This window comes from Melozone crissalis, unplaced genomic scaffold, assembly GCF_028551555.1.
Source record: "Melozone crissalis strain CALT ecotype California unplaced genomic scaffold, PUWL_Pcris_2 ptg000063l_1, whole genome shotgun sequence".
NCBI lineage: Eukaryota > Metazoa > Chordata > Aves > Passeriformes > Passerellidae > Melozone > Melozone crissalis.
The window spans coordinates 3,655,252-3,674,295 of record NW_026535841.1 but is presented as its reverse complement, the minus strand read 5'-3'; the positions used below and the strand labels follow the sequence as shown (position 1 = coordinate 3,674,295).

At 41.3% G+C, this 19,044-nt stretch overlaps 1 protein-coding gene across 1 annotated transcript; it reads right to left on the bottom strand.

Moving 5' to 3' along the window:
* Positions 1-680: 680 nt before the first annotated feature.
* On the bottom strand, positions 681-12,782 carry LOC128945249 (solute carrier family 2, facilitated glucose transporter member 11-like). The gene is made up of 12 exons (XM_054288954.1): positions 12,759-12,782; positions 11,735-11,833; positions 10,751-10,911; positions 10,062-10,186; positions 8,524-8,653; positions 8,237-8,385; positions 7,490-7,677; positions 6,372-6,482; positions 6,195-6,296; positions 5,100-5,175; positions 3,152-3,279; positions 681-887 (listed from the first exon to the last, which is right to left on the bottom strand). The coding sequence occupies exons 1-12, from the start codon at positions 12,780-12,782 to the stop codon at positions 681-683; spliced, it is 1,500 nt and encodes a 499-aa protein (XP_054144929.1).
* Between the last annotated feature and the right edge of the window lie 6,262 nt (positions 12,783-19,044).

Here is a 19,044-nt window from a genome sequence, read left to right as displayed (position 1 = left end):
ATGGGCAGGAGAGCACAGAGTATCTGAAATGGCTGTGGGTGCTGGGGTTTATGAGGCTGGACTCTCTCCTCAGTCCTTTTAGCTCTGTTGCTGAAATGGTTGGAGCCTGTCAGACAAGACACTGCACAAGGACAACATGGCACTGGGCATGGGAACCTGGCAAGGTTTGGTTATTCAGTTGAATCTACAGAAACAAAGAATTTATCTCCTATCCCACTAAATTTTTTTCTTTAATCTCTTATGGATTGAACACTAGCCAGAGATAGCAAGCCAAGAACTTCACTGTTCCCATTTCAGCACTGTAAAAACACTCAGAAATCATAGAGAGAGAGGATCACAGGTCTTTCCTTTCTCTGTGGTCAGCAGAGTGTTTATAAATTCTACATGTGGACTTTCAGTGTGTGTTGGTTGCTCTGTTAAGAAGAGATTTACACATCAGCACGTTAAGCCAAAATGCTCCTGATTCCCTCAAGTCTGTCCTGTTAATATCAGCCCTTATCACTTTTCAGAGCTGCCCAGAGTGGAGTGCTTGAGAAAGAAGCTGGGTTGGCAAAATGGGAACCTTGTAAGGACAGATAGGAAAGCTGACAGTCCATTTGAAGCAACTTGTTAGGCAGAAAATGGCAAAGTCTTTTTTTCCCCTACTTTTTTACAAAAACCTGATTCCCCCTCATGGTCAGTCAAAGCCTGGTGCAGAAGGTATAATCCTCTGCGACATGATTTGGAGTTGCTGGAATTTTCTTGTTTTTAAAGTTCAGCTTATTGAATTCTTCTGTGATTTCCACGATTGATTTCCCTTTTGTTTCTGGGAGGAACAGGTGGACAATCATCCCTGAAGTGAAAAGTACCACCATAAAGATGAGGAAGCAGAAGTGCTTCAGTCTTTCCTGCAGGGAAGAACAAAGTGAGAAAGAAAGCAGGATTAGCACTTCTTTGCTTTAGTCACTTTCTTGGCACATTTTTTATATTTGGGTCCCACAATGCCTTAAGTTTTAGTTTTACATGTTTCAGATCCTGCATTAGTGCATAACTCTGAACTGATGCAGTGTTAGTTTGCTGTCCTCACATTTTGGGCAGACAGAACAATCCTTCCAGGCCTGAGAACCAAGGCCACCAACACTGCTTCAGGCCCAAAAAGTGTAAACAAAAGAGAATGGGGTGGAGGAAACCAAGAGAATGTGACTTCATTACCTGAAGCTGTAATTGGACAATTCACCTCTGATAGACTGTCACTGTGATATTTCTGAAAAATCCTCCTTGCCCAGGATTTTCTCCTGGGAAGCTGAGAAGCCTCAGAGAGGAATGCAAACAATAATTATCTGATTGCTGTTCCTGTGTTTGCTGCTTTGGGATGTGGCTTGGACATTGTTTACCAACAGGTGAATGTTTGATTGGTTCCATGTGAATTGTTTTAACTTAATGGCCAATCACAGCCAGCTGTGTTGGACTCCTTGAGTCAGTCACAGGTTTTTATTATTCATTCTTGTTAAGCCTTCTGATGTATCCTTTTTCTTTAGTATAGTTTTAGTATAGCATTCATAATATAACATAACATAACATAACATAACATAACATAACATAACATAACATAATGTAATATATAATGTAATGTAATATATAATGTAATGTAATGTGATATGATATGATATGATATGATATAATATAATATAATATAATATAATAATCAGCCTTCTGAGAACATGGAGTCAGATTCTCATCTCTAACCTCATCTTGGGGACCCTCAAAAACACCACAATAGACCAAATTTAAATCACTCATAGAAACTCATGACCATTGCCCACCTTGGCTGTAGCCTCTGTGAGACTTTTGCAATGCCCAAGGTGTATCTTTGAAGGCCTTTAACCAATACCTAATTTATTCTCATAGCTCTGTCTAGCCTCTGTTCCAGGTAGCCACCCCAAAGCATCACCCAGAGTATTTTGAATTTGATAAGGAATTCTTTCCATTGACCAATATTTCAGTCTGAATGAGTATCTTGGGCAAATCAGGGCCCTTCGGTTGCAGAAGTGGGCATGGGAGATGTGAAAAATGCCTATTTTATGATTGGCTTTTAGCAAATATTAAAATGAATATTATATGTATTATGTTAGAAAGTTATGCTGTGTTAATTTTCTTAAGTAGTGTGTTAAATATAGTTTGAGGTTATAACAAAATGTTAAAATGGAAACTATGCTATGTAAGATACTTTTTTAAAGAGAGGAATGAGGTACTCCCACCAAGATAGCAGCCACAGGACACCTAAATCCTTCAGAGAAAGAGAATTTATTGCTCCATTATCAGGAGAAATGAACTTCTTCCTGCCTCGCTTGGGCAAGGTGATGCCATCAGGATTCAGAGGAAGAAGCTGATGATGACCAGACAGAATCCTGTGTTGGAATGGAATTTATGCATCATGTATGAGGTGTATGAATATGCAACAGGCTGTTGCTTTTAAGGGTTAATCCTCTGTTAACGTGGGTCCCTTTTTTGGACACGTTTCCTTTTCATGTGTCCTTATTTTGCCCAGAAAGAGTTACCCGGACTGTCCGTAACTCTTTGTTCTTTTTGCCTCATATAGTCTTAAATCCTAATTGTCCAAATTTTTATTACTCTAATTATATTACTATTTTAATAGCCATTTAATTACTATTAAATTTTAATCTTTTAAACCCAAGTGATTGGCGTGTTTCAGAGGGAGAGCAGGTGCCCAGAGCGCTGCAGGCTGAGCCAGCAGTGCCGCCCTGTGTCACAGACATTTTTTCATAGAAATCTTTCTTTCAGATTTGTTCATCTTCTGGGAAGCAGAGGCCCCAGAAAGAGAATGTAAACAATGATTATCAGCTGCTGTGAAATGCAATAGGATGCACCTGTGATTGGTCCATGTTCCATGTGTACCATTAAGAGCCAATCACAGGGCAAGCTCTCTGGAACACAGGGACAGAGAATTCTCTTGGTTTTAGATTCTTTTCTATTCTATTCTTAGCTTAGCAAGCCTCTGCAACATTTCTCCTTATTCTTTTTAGTATAGTTACAATGTATTATATATCATATATCAATAAATCCAGCCATCTGATCATCAAACAAGATTCTCATCCTTCTCTCACCCCCAGCGACCTCATCAGGTCGCTGTAATAGCCCTGCCCGCACTCACCACGATGAACGGGAAGGAGGTGCCGATCACAAACACCCCCAGCCAGTTCAGAACGGAGCTGATCACAAAGGCAGGGGGCCTGCAGGACAGCTTGAAAATTTCAACCCTGGTGGAAACCGTGGCGCCACCTGGAAGGGAAGAAAAACAAGAATTGTTTCTTGTTTGATGCGTTTGGAGTCCACATTTGGATTGGGTGTTACACAGTCAGCTGATAGATGCTGCTATAATGGACTGCCAGGAGTGCCAGAATTGTGCAGTGGCACTGAGCATGCTGCTCTTTGTTACAAAAGAGAATGTTTGTGCCATCTAATAAACAGCTAGGCATCAGTTTATGAAAGTGGTAAAATAAATAAATGTAATAAACAGCTAGGCATCAGTTTATGAAAGTGGTAAAATACTCAGATAAATGTAATAAACTGCTAGACATCAGTTTGTGAAAGTGGTAAAATACTCAGATAAATGTAATAAACTGCCAGACATCAGTTTGTGAAAGTGGTAAAATACTCAGATAAATGTATTAAACTGCTAGGCATCAGTTTGTGAAAGTGGTAAAATACTCAGATAAATGTAATAAACTGCTAGGCATCAGTTTGTGAAAGTGGTAAAATACTCAAATAAATGTAATAAACTGCTAGGCATCAGTTTGTGAAAGTGGTAAAATGTCACTCATGCACCAGGGTTGGAGCAGGAACAGGCGAGAGGCAGGATTGTATCAAAGGCAAAGAAGGTTTTATTCAAAAGAACCACACTTTTTAAAAATATCGATTCTATTATATTGGCTAGCTAACAGAAATATCTTTCTCACGCACTGTCTTTGAGAGGAACAGAAAAATAAAGTAGAAAAACAGCACCTGCAAATTGTTTATAGTCAACAAGTTATCACATCTTTCCAGCTCCCTAAAATTTCTCACAAACCACTGTGAGAAACTCTTGCCTTTTCTCTTTCTCTGTCCCATGGCATCCACAGTAAAATACTCAAATTTAATAAACTGCTAGGCATCAGTTTGTGAAAGTGGTAAAATACTCAAATAAATGGAATAAACTGCTAGACATCAGTTAATGGAAGAGGTAAAATACTCAAATGAATTTAATAAGCTGCTAGGCATCAATTTATGAAAGTGTTAAAGTACTCAAATAAATTTAATTAACTGCTAGGCATCAGTTTATGAAAGTGGTAAAATACTCAAATAAATGTAATGAACTGCTGGGCACTAGTTTCTGAAAGTGGTAAAATACTCAAATTTTTGGGGACATCCAAGAATTAAGTAGCTGACACTTGAGAAAACCTGACATCATCTCATGAAAGAAGATGTATCAGGATAGAATGACAATTATTATTGATAAAATGAATTTTCAGTGTGATTCTGTTGGATTGCCAATGAGTGATCTTCCCAGATTCGCTTCCTGGGCATTTCAGTTATCTTTTGAAGTCACAGGATTTCAACTGTTTTGAGTTAGGAAAATAACTCAACCCTGCCATATGGGAAGGCAAATATTTAAAAAATTATTAGCCTTTATAAAATAAAATTTAATAAGTAGCAGACAATAAATGCTAGGAAAAAATATTCCAAAGTAGGTCTTCTGCACTGTTGTCTATGTGGGATAAGACGTAACATTATACAACACTGAATTTAAAAGAACTCTTGCTTTTCTTTTTCTCTTTTTTTCCCTCTAGCATTTAAAAAAACTCTTTTACCCATCTGCTTTTGCTCTATTTTTGCTGTATTTTTCCAGTGTTCTCCTTTCCTCTTTTTAGCAAAACTCAAACCTGATGGTATTGAATTTTATATCCAATGAATAATTGGACCCACAATGTTTAAATGACTGCAAGATTATATTAAATGAATTTACTTATGCTAAATATTCTGCAATATAAGGCAGTATCTCCTAACCCTATTAATAAGCTCACATGACTCAATTCCTTTATTTCCTTTGACTGAGAACTTACCTGGCCCAACAGCAAAGACAACTGTAAACAGGATAATGAGAGCAAGGCTGCAGTATGGCATCCAGAAGTACCAGTCCTGGGGAAAAACAAACCATAACAAACTTCTGGTTAAAAACTGTTACCAGCCTTAGATGAGGAAAGCTCCTGCTTTTCCAACATTGTCAAAAAAGAAATATTCAGTGTGTGGGCACTGAGAGCTGTGAGTGCTTCACTCTGTGGGTGGAGCAGCTGAGATCTCTGTCAGGTGAGCAGACAGGGCAGAGCCCCTGCAAAGCCAGGGAGGCTTCCATCAAATGAAGTCTCAGGAGTTCTTTTGCACCCTGTCCTTTCCTTTTGACCTCAGTTCTTCCTGTGATCCTTAGGGATATGAGAAGGACAAATCAGATATTTCTTAATTTTGTTAAGTTATGGATTTAAAAACTGGTAATGAAAAGCAATTTTTCTAGGTTTTAATCAAGGAGAAATGAGACTTGATACTTTAGGAAAAAAAATAGATTTCTCTCTCCTATGTTGGAGAGCTTTCATGAATGAAACAAAAGCAGATGTCTGCTGCCACCTTGCTTCCAGGTCAGTTTTGCAGTGTGTCTGCAGAGTAGCTCTGGGTGAGAACTGATAACACAGGAGATTTCTTCTGAAAAAGCTGCAGCAATGATACAGAGGTGTCACTGTTTGAGAGATGAACTGGTCTCCAGTCTGTGAACAGAGAGTGCCTTCCCACAATTATCTGCAGCAAAGTTCAGTTTCCAATGAACTGATGCCAAAGCTCTGGGGTTTGGCTGTTGCTTGTTAAAACCAGCATGAACAGAAAGGGCCATTTTCCTACAAGTGCCTTGTGGTTGTGCTGGCTGCTCTTTGGTGTTTGCAGTCTGATAAATCAGGAAACAGTGTCCCAGTGGTTTTTGTGTTCCTTGCTAAGGTCATGGGATCATGTTGAAAGGAAGGCAGGAGTACAAGAGACTCTAAGAGAGAGTTTAATTCTACATATAGACAAGCTTGATCTAAGCCTCACTGTCCTTTCTCAGTAGTGTGGTCCTGCCAGTGAGCTTTAGATCAGAAATAGAATAGAGCAATCTGCTATGAGCACAATTTCCTTACCTGCAGGGACAGAGTCACAGTGATAGCAGCTAGCAGTGAACCCATGATCCAATAGCCTCCTCTGATGAGCACTTTCCTGCCCAGCCTCTCAATGATGGAGCTCTGAAGGACAAAAATCCCATCAGTGTCAGTGCCAGAGAGCAAAATGTGCCCCTCTCCCCTGGTAATGGGACTTACACAGACTACAGCAGCCACAAGTTCAGAGAGCCCAATAGAGAGGGTCATGTAGGAGGCCATTTTTTCATCAAAGCCAGCTGCCTGGAGGACTTCAAAAGTGTAAAAATAAATCTGGAAAAAAAAAAATCAAACAGTAGGAGAAGAAAAGAATTGATTTCTTATCCACAGTTGTGTGACACTGCCCTAGATATGAGCTGCTGATCAGGGAGCATGCAGCTCAGCTTTGGAGGGAGCTGGAATTCTGTACTCTTTTTGGTAGTATTCACTCTATCAGCAGACAAAAATATTATAAAATACTATATAATTAATTCATTAATGGATTTAATAAAAGATAAAATGCTGGGATAATTGGATCTCCAGCCACTACAATGCAATTAGGTTTGCAGACTCCTGATTTAGGTGCTTTCAGAAACAGCCAGCTATATCTTGTTATCAGAGCCCATCCAAAACCATTCCCAAGAAAGAAGAGCGTGGATTATGGAGTCATGAGGGGTTAAACCAAACATCTTTTCAAGTATCTCTGCTGGTGTTTGGGGATATGCTGAGTGATAAAGATTCCAGTTTAAGCTGTGTTAGATTCAGCTGCGTTAGATTCAGCTGTGTGTTTCCTTTGCAGATGCTGCTGCAGCATGGTGTTAGAGGCAGCAGGGTCATGCAAAGCTGTGACTGCAGCAGGACCCCAGAACAGCAGTGCTGTGAGGAAGAGCAGAGCTGCAGGAGCTGCAGAACTGGCAGCATGCTTGCTGTTAGCTTTAAGGGCAGAGTGAGCAGCCTGCCATCCCCACGTCTCAGGAGACAAATAGCAGCAGTTGCAGTGAGCAATCACACAAAACTACAGATTTGGCCAGCAGAGAGTGGGCTCATTCCCAAGAGTGAGTTCTGCAGTGGCTCCCAAAGGTGGCTGCTCAGTGAGCCTGACTCAGAGACAGGGAACTCCAGCAAGGACAAGAGCTGGCCACAGGGATGTCACACACAGAGCCCAGCCCAGCTCTGTGGCTGCTGCTGTCCTGCAGAAGGGCTGGCACACAGCAAGGTTTGGGCTGAGAAGCCTGAGAAAAATGGAGGCAGCTCCTGTGAGCTGTGATAACTCGGGGCTCAGAGGGGGAAATGCACTCAACTGCATTGATGCCACAGAGCTGAATTGTGGCGGTCAGGGTAACTATCATGTACAGCTGCCAACGGAAAGCTGGTTCTCTCACTAGTTCCAGGACACTCAAGATCTTGGTGTTTTTCATTGTTGCTTTCTCTTTCATGATGTCATCAATCTCTGCTTGGTGTTGGCCTTCACCCCAAAGCTGCCTTATGGCTGTGGAGAAGGAGAGCGAGACCTGCCATGTTAATTCATCTCTGTTTTTTTCCTAGCAGTGAGACAAGAGTCTGGCAGCCCAGTGTGCAGGGCTGGGGCTGTGCTGAGATGCCTTACAGAATGTTCAAGAGCCCTGATCCCCTCCTGCTCAGTGGGCCCTAGTGGGGTGCACAGGGGCTCCCTCCCTGCCCATGGGGCCACTGTTCTGCTTTCCTCCTTCTCTCAGGGCATGAGCCACCAATAACCACAGCTAAGGGTTGCCCAGTGGAGCCCTGCAGTGCAAACAGCTATTTTTCAATTATTATTTAGCATTAATCATCAGGCTGACAGTGCAGGTTGTGTCAGACAAATGTGCAAGGTTTTGTACCACAGAGCTGCAGAGGGAAGTAGTTTTGTGCTCTATGTGGGGATTGCAATAATGGACTCAGTAGGTGTTCACAGAGCCATGTGGGAAATGAGCAGGGAGAAACTTTGTCCTATTTATTTCTTTCCACATGGGGAAAGCAAGCATCACAAAATGATTCTAAGTGAGGAACAGGAACCTGAAGCCCTCAGTTACCTTTTCTGCAGGCTTCCTGGTCTCCTTTCTGCATGAGGAGGTAGGGTGGGGACTCTGGGAAGAAGGGAAGAGCCAGCAGCTGTACCAGGGCTGGCAGGCCACAGGAGGCCATCAGCAGGGGCCACAGTGCCTGGCTGCCCAGCAGCTCCCTGGCAGGGACAAAATGTGGGTTAGAGTTCATTGCACCTGCTCTGAGGAGACAAAGGAAGGGATGGAAAAGCAGAGGGAGGAGCAAAAGGTGAAAAGGATCCAGAAATGAATTGTGTGGATAATCAATTGCATGATACCTTTGTCCTGAAATTTGCCCTATGGCTTTTCCCAACGTCCAAAAGAAGGAGGAAGTCGAGTTTGCAAATCCACGGAGCTTCCTGGGGGAAATTTCCCCAACATATTGGTGATGTAGAGGAACACAAAGACCTTGAGGCGAGGAGGGAGTTATGGGAGAGAAGAAAAAAGACAAAACCGTTGGAAATCCAGTTATATCCACTGGATGTAAATAATTAAGTATTACAAAATACAGCTGTGTCTGGCACATAACTCACATCTGAGACTTTCAGTACTAGATTTTAAAAACTCTTTCTACAAAAGTATTGGTCCTCTTTGCAGAGTGCAGTTTCCTCATCTTAGGAAATGTACAGTTCTCCCTTTGAAGTGCAGGTGTAGCCTCATCATAAGCTCTCCTGTGAGCCTTAGCATGTTTTAAAGAACACAGGGTATGCAAGTGCTGAATAATCAAACTTTTCAGCAGTGTTTAATATACTTGTAGTTAACCCACATAATCTCAACCCTTTCTGACATAATGCTTTTGAGGAGCTGTATGGCAGACTCATGGCAAATTATCACATATAGAGCTACAGTCAATGTTGATTTGTATGTGATTTAGGTGGAGACGAGTATTTATTTTCTGCTATCCATCAATAATTTTAATGATTTCAGGCAGAGTTGATGTTCCCAGCTATATTTATTAACTCTGACATGCTAAATACTGGTCTGGGAACAGAAGCTTTTTCCTGATATGGGGGTCACAGCCCCTTTTATCTGTTTCAGATGCAACATGTTCTTCTCTTGGCTGTATCTGATGGCAAAGCAATCTCTTTTGATTGCAATCTCTTTAACAAAAATCAGGTTTTTTAATGGGATATGATATAGATTCTAGAACAGAGCAAGACCCCTGTTGGTAAGCTGTTCTCAAATTACAACCATAGCTCTTCAACACATCTCTTTGTCAGAGAAGCAATGTGCAAAATCTAGTTATTTGAAAAATACACATTAACTTCTAAGTGAACTCTTGAATAAGTTAAAAGAGGCATCCCTGTGAATATGCAAACAATAGAAAGGCAAGTTTTGTGTAGAGAAAAGTACAAAAAATACTGATAGCAGCACAGGATGGTTTTACTGCCTGTAGTTTACTTGCCAGGAGTGATTTTGCTTTATTAAGCCCAGATCTTTGTACTAATCCCAAGGACTTACTGCTTGGAATACTCTTCCTTATGAAAATACTACCTTTAAACTGTATAATTATCAGTACTGCTAGATAAATTTAAGAAAATACTATACACATTTTTCTTGAGAAAATCCCTTTTTTCATGAGGCATCAAAACATTTCTGACATCTCTGAATATTCACACACTTGACAAAGCTGAAATTTCATTTTTAGTGAAATTGGTAATAATTATGCTCTTTATTGCAGAGCATTATAGAAAATCTTCTTACAAAAGATCACTGACTTCCACATTTTGTTTTCTTAGTGGAGGCTTATTATTGACTTTGAAAAAAGATGGAAAATGATGTGAGATTCAGCTGACCTGTGGGAGAAGTCACTCACCTGCACTCACTCCACACATGAAGCGTCCAATTAGAATCATCTCAAAGGACTGGGATATTTTACTGCAGCCCATGATGGAGGCTGCCACTATCATCAGCACGTTGTTGCACAAGAGACATTTCTTTCTGTAAGGGCAAGAAAGTGAAAAGATTTTTTGTGGCTCAGAAGGGAAATAGCACTTAATGTCTCAGAAGGGAAATAGCATTTAATGCCATGCAGGAAGTCTTGGCTGAAGTTGTCTTGATGGATTTTTGGAATTACAAATGTGTGGTCCAGGACAAAATGGGCACTTTGGACTCATGGTGTGCCCTGGCACGTGGCTGCACCTGGGGGTTTGGGAACGTTTCTGGGGTGTGTAGCAGGGAAAACTCTGAAGGCTTTTCTGCACTTGGACATCCACTGTGAAACACATTATTGCAGCACCAACTGGGATCTCAGTGCTTCTGTGTTTTGAGTGGCACTTTCCAGACCCCATTCTGACTTCAGCCAGGAGCTGCCTTTCCCCATTGCTGGGATGAACCCAGGCATGGCTCCATGGGCAGGAAGCAGGAGAATCAGCTGCCACCACAGCTGAGCTGGCTGAATCTCTTATTTATATCACTGAGTCTAAAATCTGCCTCATTTATAACCCCAACTATCATTTCCTTAAGCTAAGATTCAGCTGACACATTGTCTCTGACCATACATACTTGCCAAATTTGACAGTGAGGTATCTGCTGCCTGAGGAACCCAGGAGCCCTCCTATGCCAAAGATGGACACAGTGAAGGACCACAGGAACAGGAGGTTGTCCTGCTGGATGGGGTGGCCATAGCGCTCCAGCCACGTCTCATTAATGAAAGCCTTAACGTGCTGAGACAGAAAAAATAAAATCATTAACAATGCCTGTGACAGCAGTGCAGGGATTTTATCATATTTACAAAATAATTTTGTTGCTTTCACTGAAGTTACTTTTTCTCATAGGCTTTAGAAGTGTGTATTAGCTATCAGACATAGTATAATAGAGAGTACCATGCTCATTCTGCCATTCAAATTCAATCTTTGGGATTTTTATCCTTATAATCTGAGGAAGCAAGGCATGGACTGGTACTAAAGAATAGTGTAAACAGTACTACAAAGTCCTGCAAATGAATTATGAGTTTTGTCTCACATACCTGCCAAGAATGTCACACTACACAGAGCCTGTTCAGTGCAATTCCTAAATACTTTTTCACTCAGAACTTAGTGCTCTGAAGCCAGAAAATAATGCTTTTCCATTAAGGTGATGTGTACCAAATAATGATGTCTTCCCTCTAGACCTCAGTGCCCTTAGTGTGATCAGTGGAGAGAAGCAGACTTTTCCTAGAGCATGGTTCACTTGTTCTATTTTTCTGCGAGGATGGATAACCATAAAAATATCAACAGAAACCACTGAAGAAGGCACATGTGCTGTGAGATTTTAGGGGAGACAGATGCCACCCTAGTTAGTGTGTGTCTTCTGAGGAACACTTCTATTAACAACTTCCAGATCTATTTTCTTCTATTTGCAACACTTTGACATGCCCTGCTCCTCATGACAGCATAGCACAGCAAATGGGAAATGAGAGGAGAATACTGTGGTCAAACCCTTCCTGAATGCCAGAGCAGCAGCCTCAGGCAGCAGTGGAGACCCAGTGCCAGGTGCAGCTTTGCCTACCTGAGACATGTAGGTGATGGTGGAAATCTGAAAGCCAATTTGGAATGTGCCACCAATGCCCAGGACTGTGATCATTCGAAAGAGCCCCTGGTACTGAACCTGCAGAGGTAGAACAAAATCTTCTTAAGGTTGTACCCACATCAGGCTGTTCTCAAAATCATTCTCCAGAAACATCTCATTTGTTCAGGGGATTTTCAGGTGGCAATGTTCCCCTTGCTTGCCCTGGTATGGGATGTACATCCTCCTGTGATTTCCCTCCATCCAGCTCAAGGAAGTGCAGCTTCCACAATCATCCTTGTGAAGGCACCATGGCTTCTAGATCCTGTTCCCTACCTCTCAAAACCTCTGCTACCATGGCTTGCACTAAATAATCAGATGTATTTTAAAAAGCACTTTTTTTTTAACCTGATAAGCAAGGCAAATTATGCTTCTAGATAAGCAAGTATTTTTCAGTCCAGGAAAACATTTAGGACACATTGTAACAGTGTTCACAGGGGTCTGAGGATGAGGGAAGAGATGAGGATCTGACTCCATGTTTCAGAAGGCTGATTTATTATTTTATGATATATATTACATTAAAACTATACTTAAAGAATAGAAGAAAGGATTTCAGAGAGTCCGAGATGACAGAGTCTGAGCCAGCTGACTGTGATTGGCCATTAATTAGAAACAACCACATGAGACCAATCACAGATCCACCTGTTGCATTCCACAGTCACAGATAACCATTGTTTACATTTTGTTCTTGAAGCTTTTCACCTTCTCAAGAGTAAAAATCCTACAAAAAGGATTTTTAATAAAAGATGTCTGTGACAACACATTAATATATGGATAAAAATATGGTAAAGATGGATGGCAGAGCATATGAAATGCTCTAATACCTCAAAATAGTGGACAGAACCACTTCCAAGATGCTTGCAGTAAACAGCAGCCTTGCTCTTACCAAGACACCAATTTTGTTTTGTTTGAAGCCCCAGTAGCACACAAAAATGTCCCAGATGTGAATACCCCACCAAGCACTCACCAGGTTTGAAAGGAAACCAGTCATCTCTGCCTGAGGGCTGGCTGTCCAGCTTGTGGTGTGGCTTTGTCATCACAGGCTTGTGTCTCTCTGTCTCCTGCCTGCTGCTCCAGCACTGGGCACTTGGCTTCAGGGATCAGAGTTAAATTTTCACTGTTTCATCTTCACTCACTTATATTTACTTCAACTGGCCAAAGTTAACACTGCCAGATTAAGTATTTCAGGAAATAATTACATCTAGTCCAGTCTTGAGGGGGAAAGTATCAAAGCAGAGAAAATTAGCATCTGGGGACCAGTGAGGGCTTTGGGAAGGAAAACAAGAAGAGCTCAGGCAAAACAGTCCAAACAGTTTTCCAGGAGCAGTAAAATGCTTTATTCTATGGTAAAGACTAGTGTGTATATCTGCCATAATCTGCAAAAAACAAAAAGCAGCTGGGACAAGGTTTAGTTACTGTTATTTATTAGTAAGTAAGGTATGTAATTCTTTGGTAAAGTAAATATGATAATTAGAAGACAAATAGGCAAATTTCAGAGGCTAATTTTGCTGTTCTGGCCTCATGAATCAGTTAGACTGTGCTGAGGAAGGGGATTTGTTGTCTGGTGTTTATGGAGGTGTTTGTTGACCAGGTGTGGTGACAAAGCAGTAAGACTCATGAAAATTGTCAGAAGAAATAAATATGCCCTAACAAATTGGGATAGGACCACCAGGATCTCCCTCCCTCAGGTTCCAGCTTTGACACAGAATGGCTCCAAAATCAGTGTTGCAGGTGACAAATCCCCTTTGATTGCCAGAGGCTCCTTTCCTGTGAGGCAAAGCTCCAGCTGCAGCTCTATGCAGCTTCCACTGGCAAAAAGAGCTCAGTATTCCTGGGGCTTTCCTGTCTGGATGATGCCCTGTGCAATTCTGGCCTTCAAAGCCTTTGCTCATTCTCCTCATGCCAGGGCTCTGTCCTGGGGCACTGGGGTTACACTGAGGCCCCCAGGAAATGCTCAAGCTCACCCTCAGGACTTGTAAAGTCAGTTTATAAAACACAGAATGTAATTATTTACAGAGGGGTTCACTGTAAATCCTCTGAGTCTAAATAAAGGAGAAAAATGCATGTTAATATTAAAACCTTGGTTGCTTGTTAACTCCAAGTGTTGTCTATATAACTGCATAGCAAATGCTGTTTATCCTGGCTGGCAGTGTTTAGGATGATTTGGCATTTTTTTGTATTTTCTCTTGAACACTGACATTATAATTACCTGCATATCTCTTGGCTATTGTTTCAAAATGGCAGTGTTTCCTTTTCATGATGTGTTTTTTCTCAAATTGTAGTGAGGTGTAGGGAGGATATGTCATAAGGATTCACCCCTTGAAAATCATTACTGAGGACCTCAAATAGCAGCAAATCCCACCAGCCCACAGTGAATTTTCTCCTACATTTTGAGGGATTTCTGGTGATTCTGAGCCATGGTGCTATTTCACCTTACTAGCACTTTTAGAATTTAATTCTAGGAGATTCCTTCTTGGATTTTTGTGAAATCAATGAAATGGGCCATTTCTGTTGGAAATGTCACATATATTCTTGAGAAAGCTGCTACACTGGGAGTTGTGCAGGATTTCATGTTTAAAGAATTATTTCTGAGTTAAGGAGATCTTGTTTGACCGTGTTCACAGGGGTCTTAGGATGAGGGAAGAGACGATGATCTGACTCCATGTTTCAGAAGGCTTGATTTATTATTTTATGATATATATTATATTGAAACTATACTAAAAGAATAGAAGAAAAAATTTTACCAGAAGGCTGGCAAAGAATAGAAAAAAGAAAGAATGATAACAAAATCTTGTGGCTCAGACAGAAAGTCCAAGCCAGCTGACTGTGATTGGCCATTAATTAGAAACAACCACATGAGACCAATCATAGATTTACCTGTTGCATTCCACAGCAGCAGATAACCATTGTTTACATTTTGTTCTTGAGGCTTCAGCTTCTCAAGAGGAAAAATCTTAAAGACTTTTCATAAAAGATGTCTGTGACAATCTTGTAATTTTTTTTTAACAGAGCTGTAAGAAATGCTTGCTGTGAGATGGACAAACCCACAAACCCCACCTCCATGAGGTGTGTCAAGCAAACAGTTTTGTGTAAAAGCTGAAAATCAGGCTTGGTTCTAAGCCAGCTTGAGGCACACTGGACTCGTTGTGGATGGCTGAAGCCATCTGCAGTTTAATTTCACACCTAGAGAAACTCACAGGTTTCTTTTAGATTTGATTTGGGTTTATTGTAATCCAAAACTCAAAATGAAATTCTGAATAACAAAATCACGGGGACTGGAACTAAAGATGTTTAGGCACAAACCACATTCTAAGCGAAATCTAAGAGTTTAACACAGCACATATTTTATGTTACAATGACTTGTTGATTATTGACTCAACAATCAACATTGATTGTTGATTGCCCTGACATTTTCAAGATCATTTGAGAGTGACTCATTTGAGAAGATTCCACTCATGTCAGTGAAAAAATATTGGTATCTTTTCCCATAATAGAAAACAATAATTTGCCTTTGTCTTGCAGTCTGCAAGCATCAAGGGCTTTTATGACCTAATACATGTTCTTTCTGCTGACCAGTTGGTGTAGGTGGCACTTCCTCAAGAGAAGCATTTCCTGTAAAGGAATGAGGTCTCCTAAAATCTAACATGCCAAATTCATCATGATTTTCATAACAAAGTTTTCCTTTGTCTCTGGAATGAAGAGGAAGATGAAAATGTTGAACTGATGAGGATCTCAGCAAAGATAAGGAAGAAGAAAGAGATGAGGTTTTCCTGGAAATAAAACAGAGAAAGAAAATTTTATTGTATTTTTCTGCTCCTCCTGTTACAGGAGGACAGAATGATGGCAATGAAGGCAAAGTTTAACTTCATGAAATCCAGTTACACTCCAGATACACTCCAGTCTTTAGATGCGAAACAGCAATAGAAATAACATAGTTATAATTTTCTTCTTTCTTTAAGGCAAGATAGGTAGGGTGAGTAGTCAAAATAATTTGAGATGTCTCTTGCAGAGGTATGGGAGAAAGGCCTTGGGACAGAATTACAACAACCCACAAACATTAATATTGGCAGGTTAATCATCAGTTCTCTGGTTTATCAGTAACTGCAGGAGATGCAGCAAGAGTGAGCACTGGGGAGAGCAGGGCTCCTGAGGGCTGGCACTTTGGCTTGCTGTGCTTTGGGAGGATGAGGATGAGGAGAGGGAAAGGCCATGAAGAGAGGAGGAGCCCAGCAGAGCAACCTGGCTTGTGCAGGAGACTCTGGAGCTGTAGCAGAGGCAGCCACTTCACAAGAAGGGCCAGAGGCATCCAAGGCAGTTTCCAAAGCAGCCTTGGTGCTGGGTGACAGGGATGGACAGTCCCTCTGCAGGGCTCCAGCTGAGAGCAGCTCCTGCTAAAGGAGCAGCAAAGAGTGAGATCAGAGAGGAGGAACCGAGACATGAAAGTGGAAGTTACTGCAGAGGAGCACACCACTGCTCTGGGACAGTGCCAATGGTGAGCACTGATCCCAAGGGGGATTTTCCATCTGTCTATTGAGTTAGAAACTCTGTGGCTTTAATGTGTGCTCAGCACAGGTCAGAGGCACTGCCACCTGCAACTGCATTTCACTGTGGAACCTGGCAGGCTGGGAAAGAGCAGCATGGAAGAAGAGTAATGTTACATTTGTAATCCATTGTAATCCATTTGGCCTCATGCTGTCCTTATCTCTCCCAGGAGACACAGGAATTAGAGATTCCCCTGGATAAAACCTGGGCAGGCTGGGAAAGGGCAGCATGGAAGATAATTGTTACATTTGTGATCCATTTGGCCTCATGCTGTCCTTGTCTCTCACAGGAGACACAGGAATTAGAGATTCCCCTGGATAACACCTGGGCAGACCAGGAAAGAGCAGCATGAAAGAAGAGAAATATTACATTTGTGATCCATTTGGCCTCATGCTGCCCTCATCTCTCACAGGAGACACAGGAATTAGAGATTCCCCTGGGTAACACTGCTGGGGGAGCTGCAAGCTGCACTGTCAGAGAGGGCACAGGGAACAGGGCATGGCAGCAACATCTGCTGAGTGGAGACACTGCTGTGTGTGTTACCTCAGCAGCCTGCTCAGAAACAGCTACAGAGAAACTCTTATCCTTTTTTCTGCAAAAAGGAGTGGGGGGAAACAGCTGGGAATGAAAAGTCAATGGAAAAAATTTGCAATTTGGTTTGAGAAGCATCCTTTATGATCCCACCACAAATGACTTCTGAAGATGCTGTACCTGCTTTTCTTATCATGGAGGAGGATTTATTCATAGAGGTTTGAAAGGGATTTGTGAGGGATCCACCAGTTCCCAACACAAGGAACATTACAGCCAACCACTGGTACTGAACATGCAAGGAGCAGTTCAAGCTCATCCCAGAAGCAGCTGTGATATCATAGCCCCTGCATTTCTGGGATATTGGCTTGTTTGATAGTGCTTAAACCATCTCAGCAGAACATGCAAAGCATACATGCAGAAAAAGATCAACCAGATAAAGGTTCTGGATTTTCAGTTTTGCTGCTCTTCTTCACATTAACTAACTAAACCACTCACAAAACCTTTCTTTTCAAATGTACAATTTCATACCATTATCAGGCTACAAGCTAGGAGAGCAGGCTGATAGTATCACACTTGGACATGGAAGCAAGCAGGTAAAAATGGTACAGAAATACCTCACCATCTAAGTACAGGAATTTAATTTCTGGTTTTTTTAAATTAGTTTTTCTAACCAGCTGGAACTTCCTCCAAAGTTTCCATGACGATTTAGTCCAGAACATTAAGTCTGTGTCATTTCATTTTTTAATTTTAAATATTAACTCTTGTTTTAAAGGATTATCCCCTGCCTACCCTATTATTTTGAAAAAAAGTTTGCTAAATATGTCATGCATTATGTTTAGAAATGACAATTGCAACAGGAAACATCTCAGTTCTTCTGCAAGTGAATGCTGACAGCTGGTGCTGCAGTACTCACCATTCTGGAGGATTTTGTCCATACATCAGAAGTGTGGCTGATCCCAGGCACACAGAGCTCTGCCAGGCTCTGTTTTCTCCCATGCCTCCTCTGCACCTTCAGCTTAAGTGACCATCCTGCTCTGAGGCTGAGGTTAATGTTTACTTCGTATGATTTCTGTTGATTTATGTTTTTTGTAGCAATTGGGCAATGCTTAAAATGGGTGGATTAAATATTTCAGACCCTCAACAGTACAGGGCTCTCTGAATGGAAACATTCACCATCATGAGTGCTCTGTTTTGATACAGGGAGTGAATCTAAAATCTAAATCAGGTTTCAATTGCTGGAACACACATTGGCACTTTAATATCAGAATTTCTTCTGTGGTTATTCCTTGAGAAGCAGTGAGTATATTATTTGAAGTTTTTAAATAGAAAACCCTAAAACTCAATACTAATTCAGACCTCAGCACAATGATAATAAATAAGAATGGGTAAACTACAGAAAGAAAGGACTTATGGTCCTGCTAAAGAGGTGGCATGAAATACCTTGGCAGAAAATGGAAAAATAATTTTTTAAAGAGTGATTGGACACTGCAGTGGCCAGCAGGACTGGCAACCCTTGAGCAGCACAGTGCAGGGAGCACAGCACTGAAGTGCAGGATTGTGCAGCAGCAAAGTGCAGGCTGTTCTAGAGCAGCACACAGACAGCAGATACTGGATAGCACAACTTCTCCATTTTTTGAGCAGTTTTTATAAAATGGGCTGAATTTTCAAGCTATCTAATCTCACAAAACCTTACTGTCTGTCTCTCTCCAGGGCTCTTTTTGCCAGCTCTCAGCACTGTGTGTGTATTTGTTAACCCTTGTGCCATCCTTGAGGCACCAGAATATATTACAAGAACTTCCTCCTGATTTTGCTACAGCTGATCTGCATGGAGAGTGCAGCCAGGTGCTCCAGAGGATAAAAGTGAGAAAATTCTGTACCAAATCAGGGCTGATCCCTGACAGTCATAGAGACAATCAGGACATGCAGCTTGATGGCAGCTCAAGGAAATAGGTGTTATTCTACCTGGTATTTGCATTCTACCTGGCATTTGCTCTACCTGGCATTTGCATTCTATCTGGCATTTGTATTTTACCTGGCATTTGTATTTTACCTGGCATTTGTTCATGTGCAGCATTCACAATCAACACCAAGTCCTTTACAGTGTGACAGCATAAAGAAATGACATGAAAATTGTTTACAAGAACTACGGCCATGTTTAATCCTATCTTCACCCTGCTCTT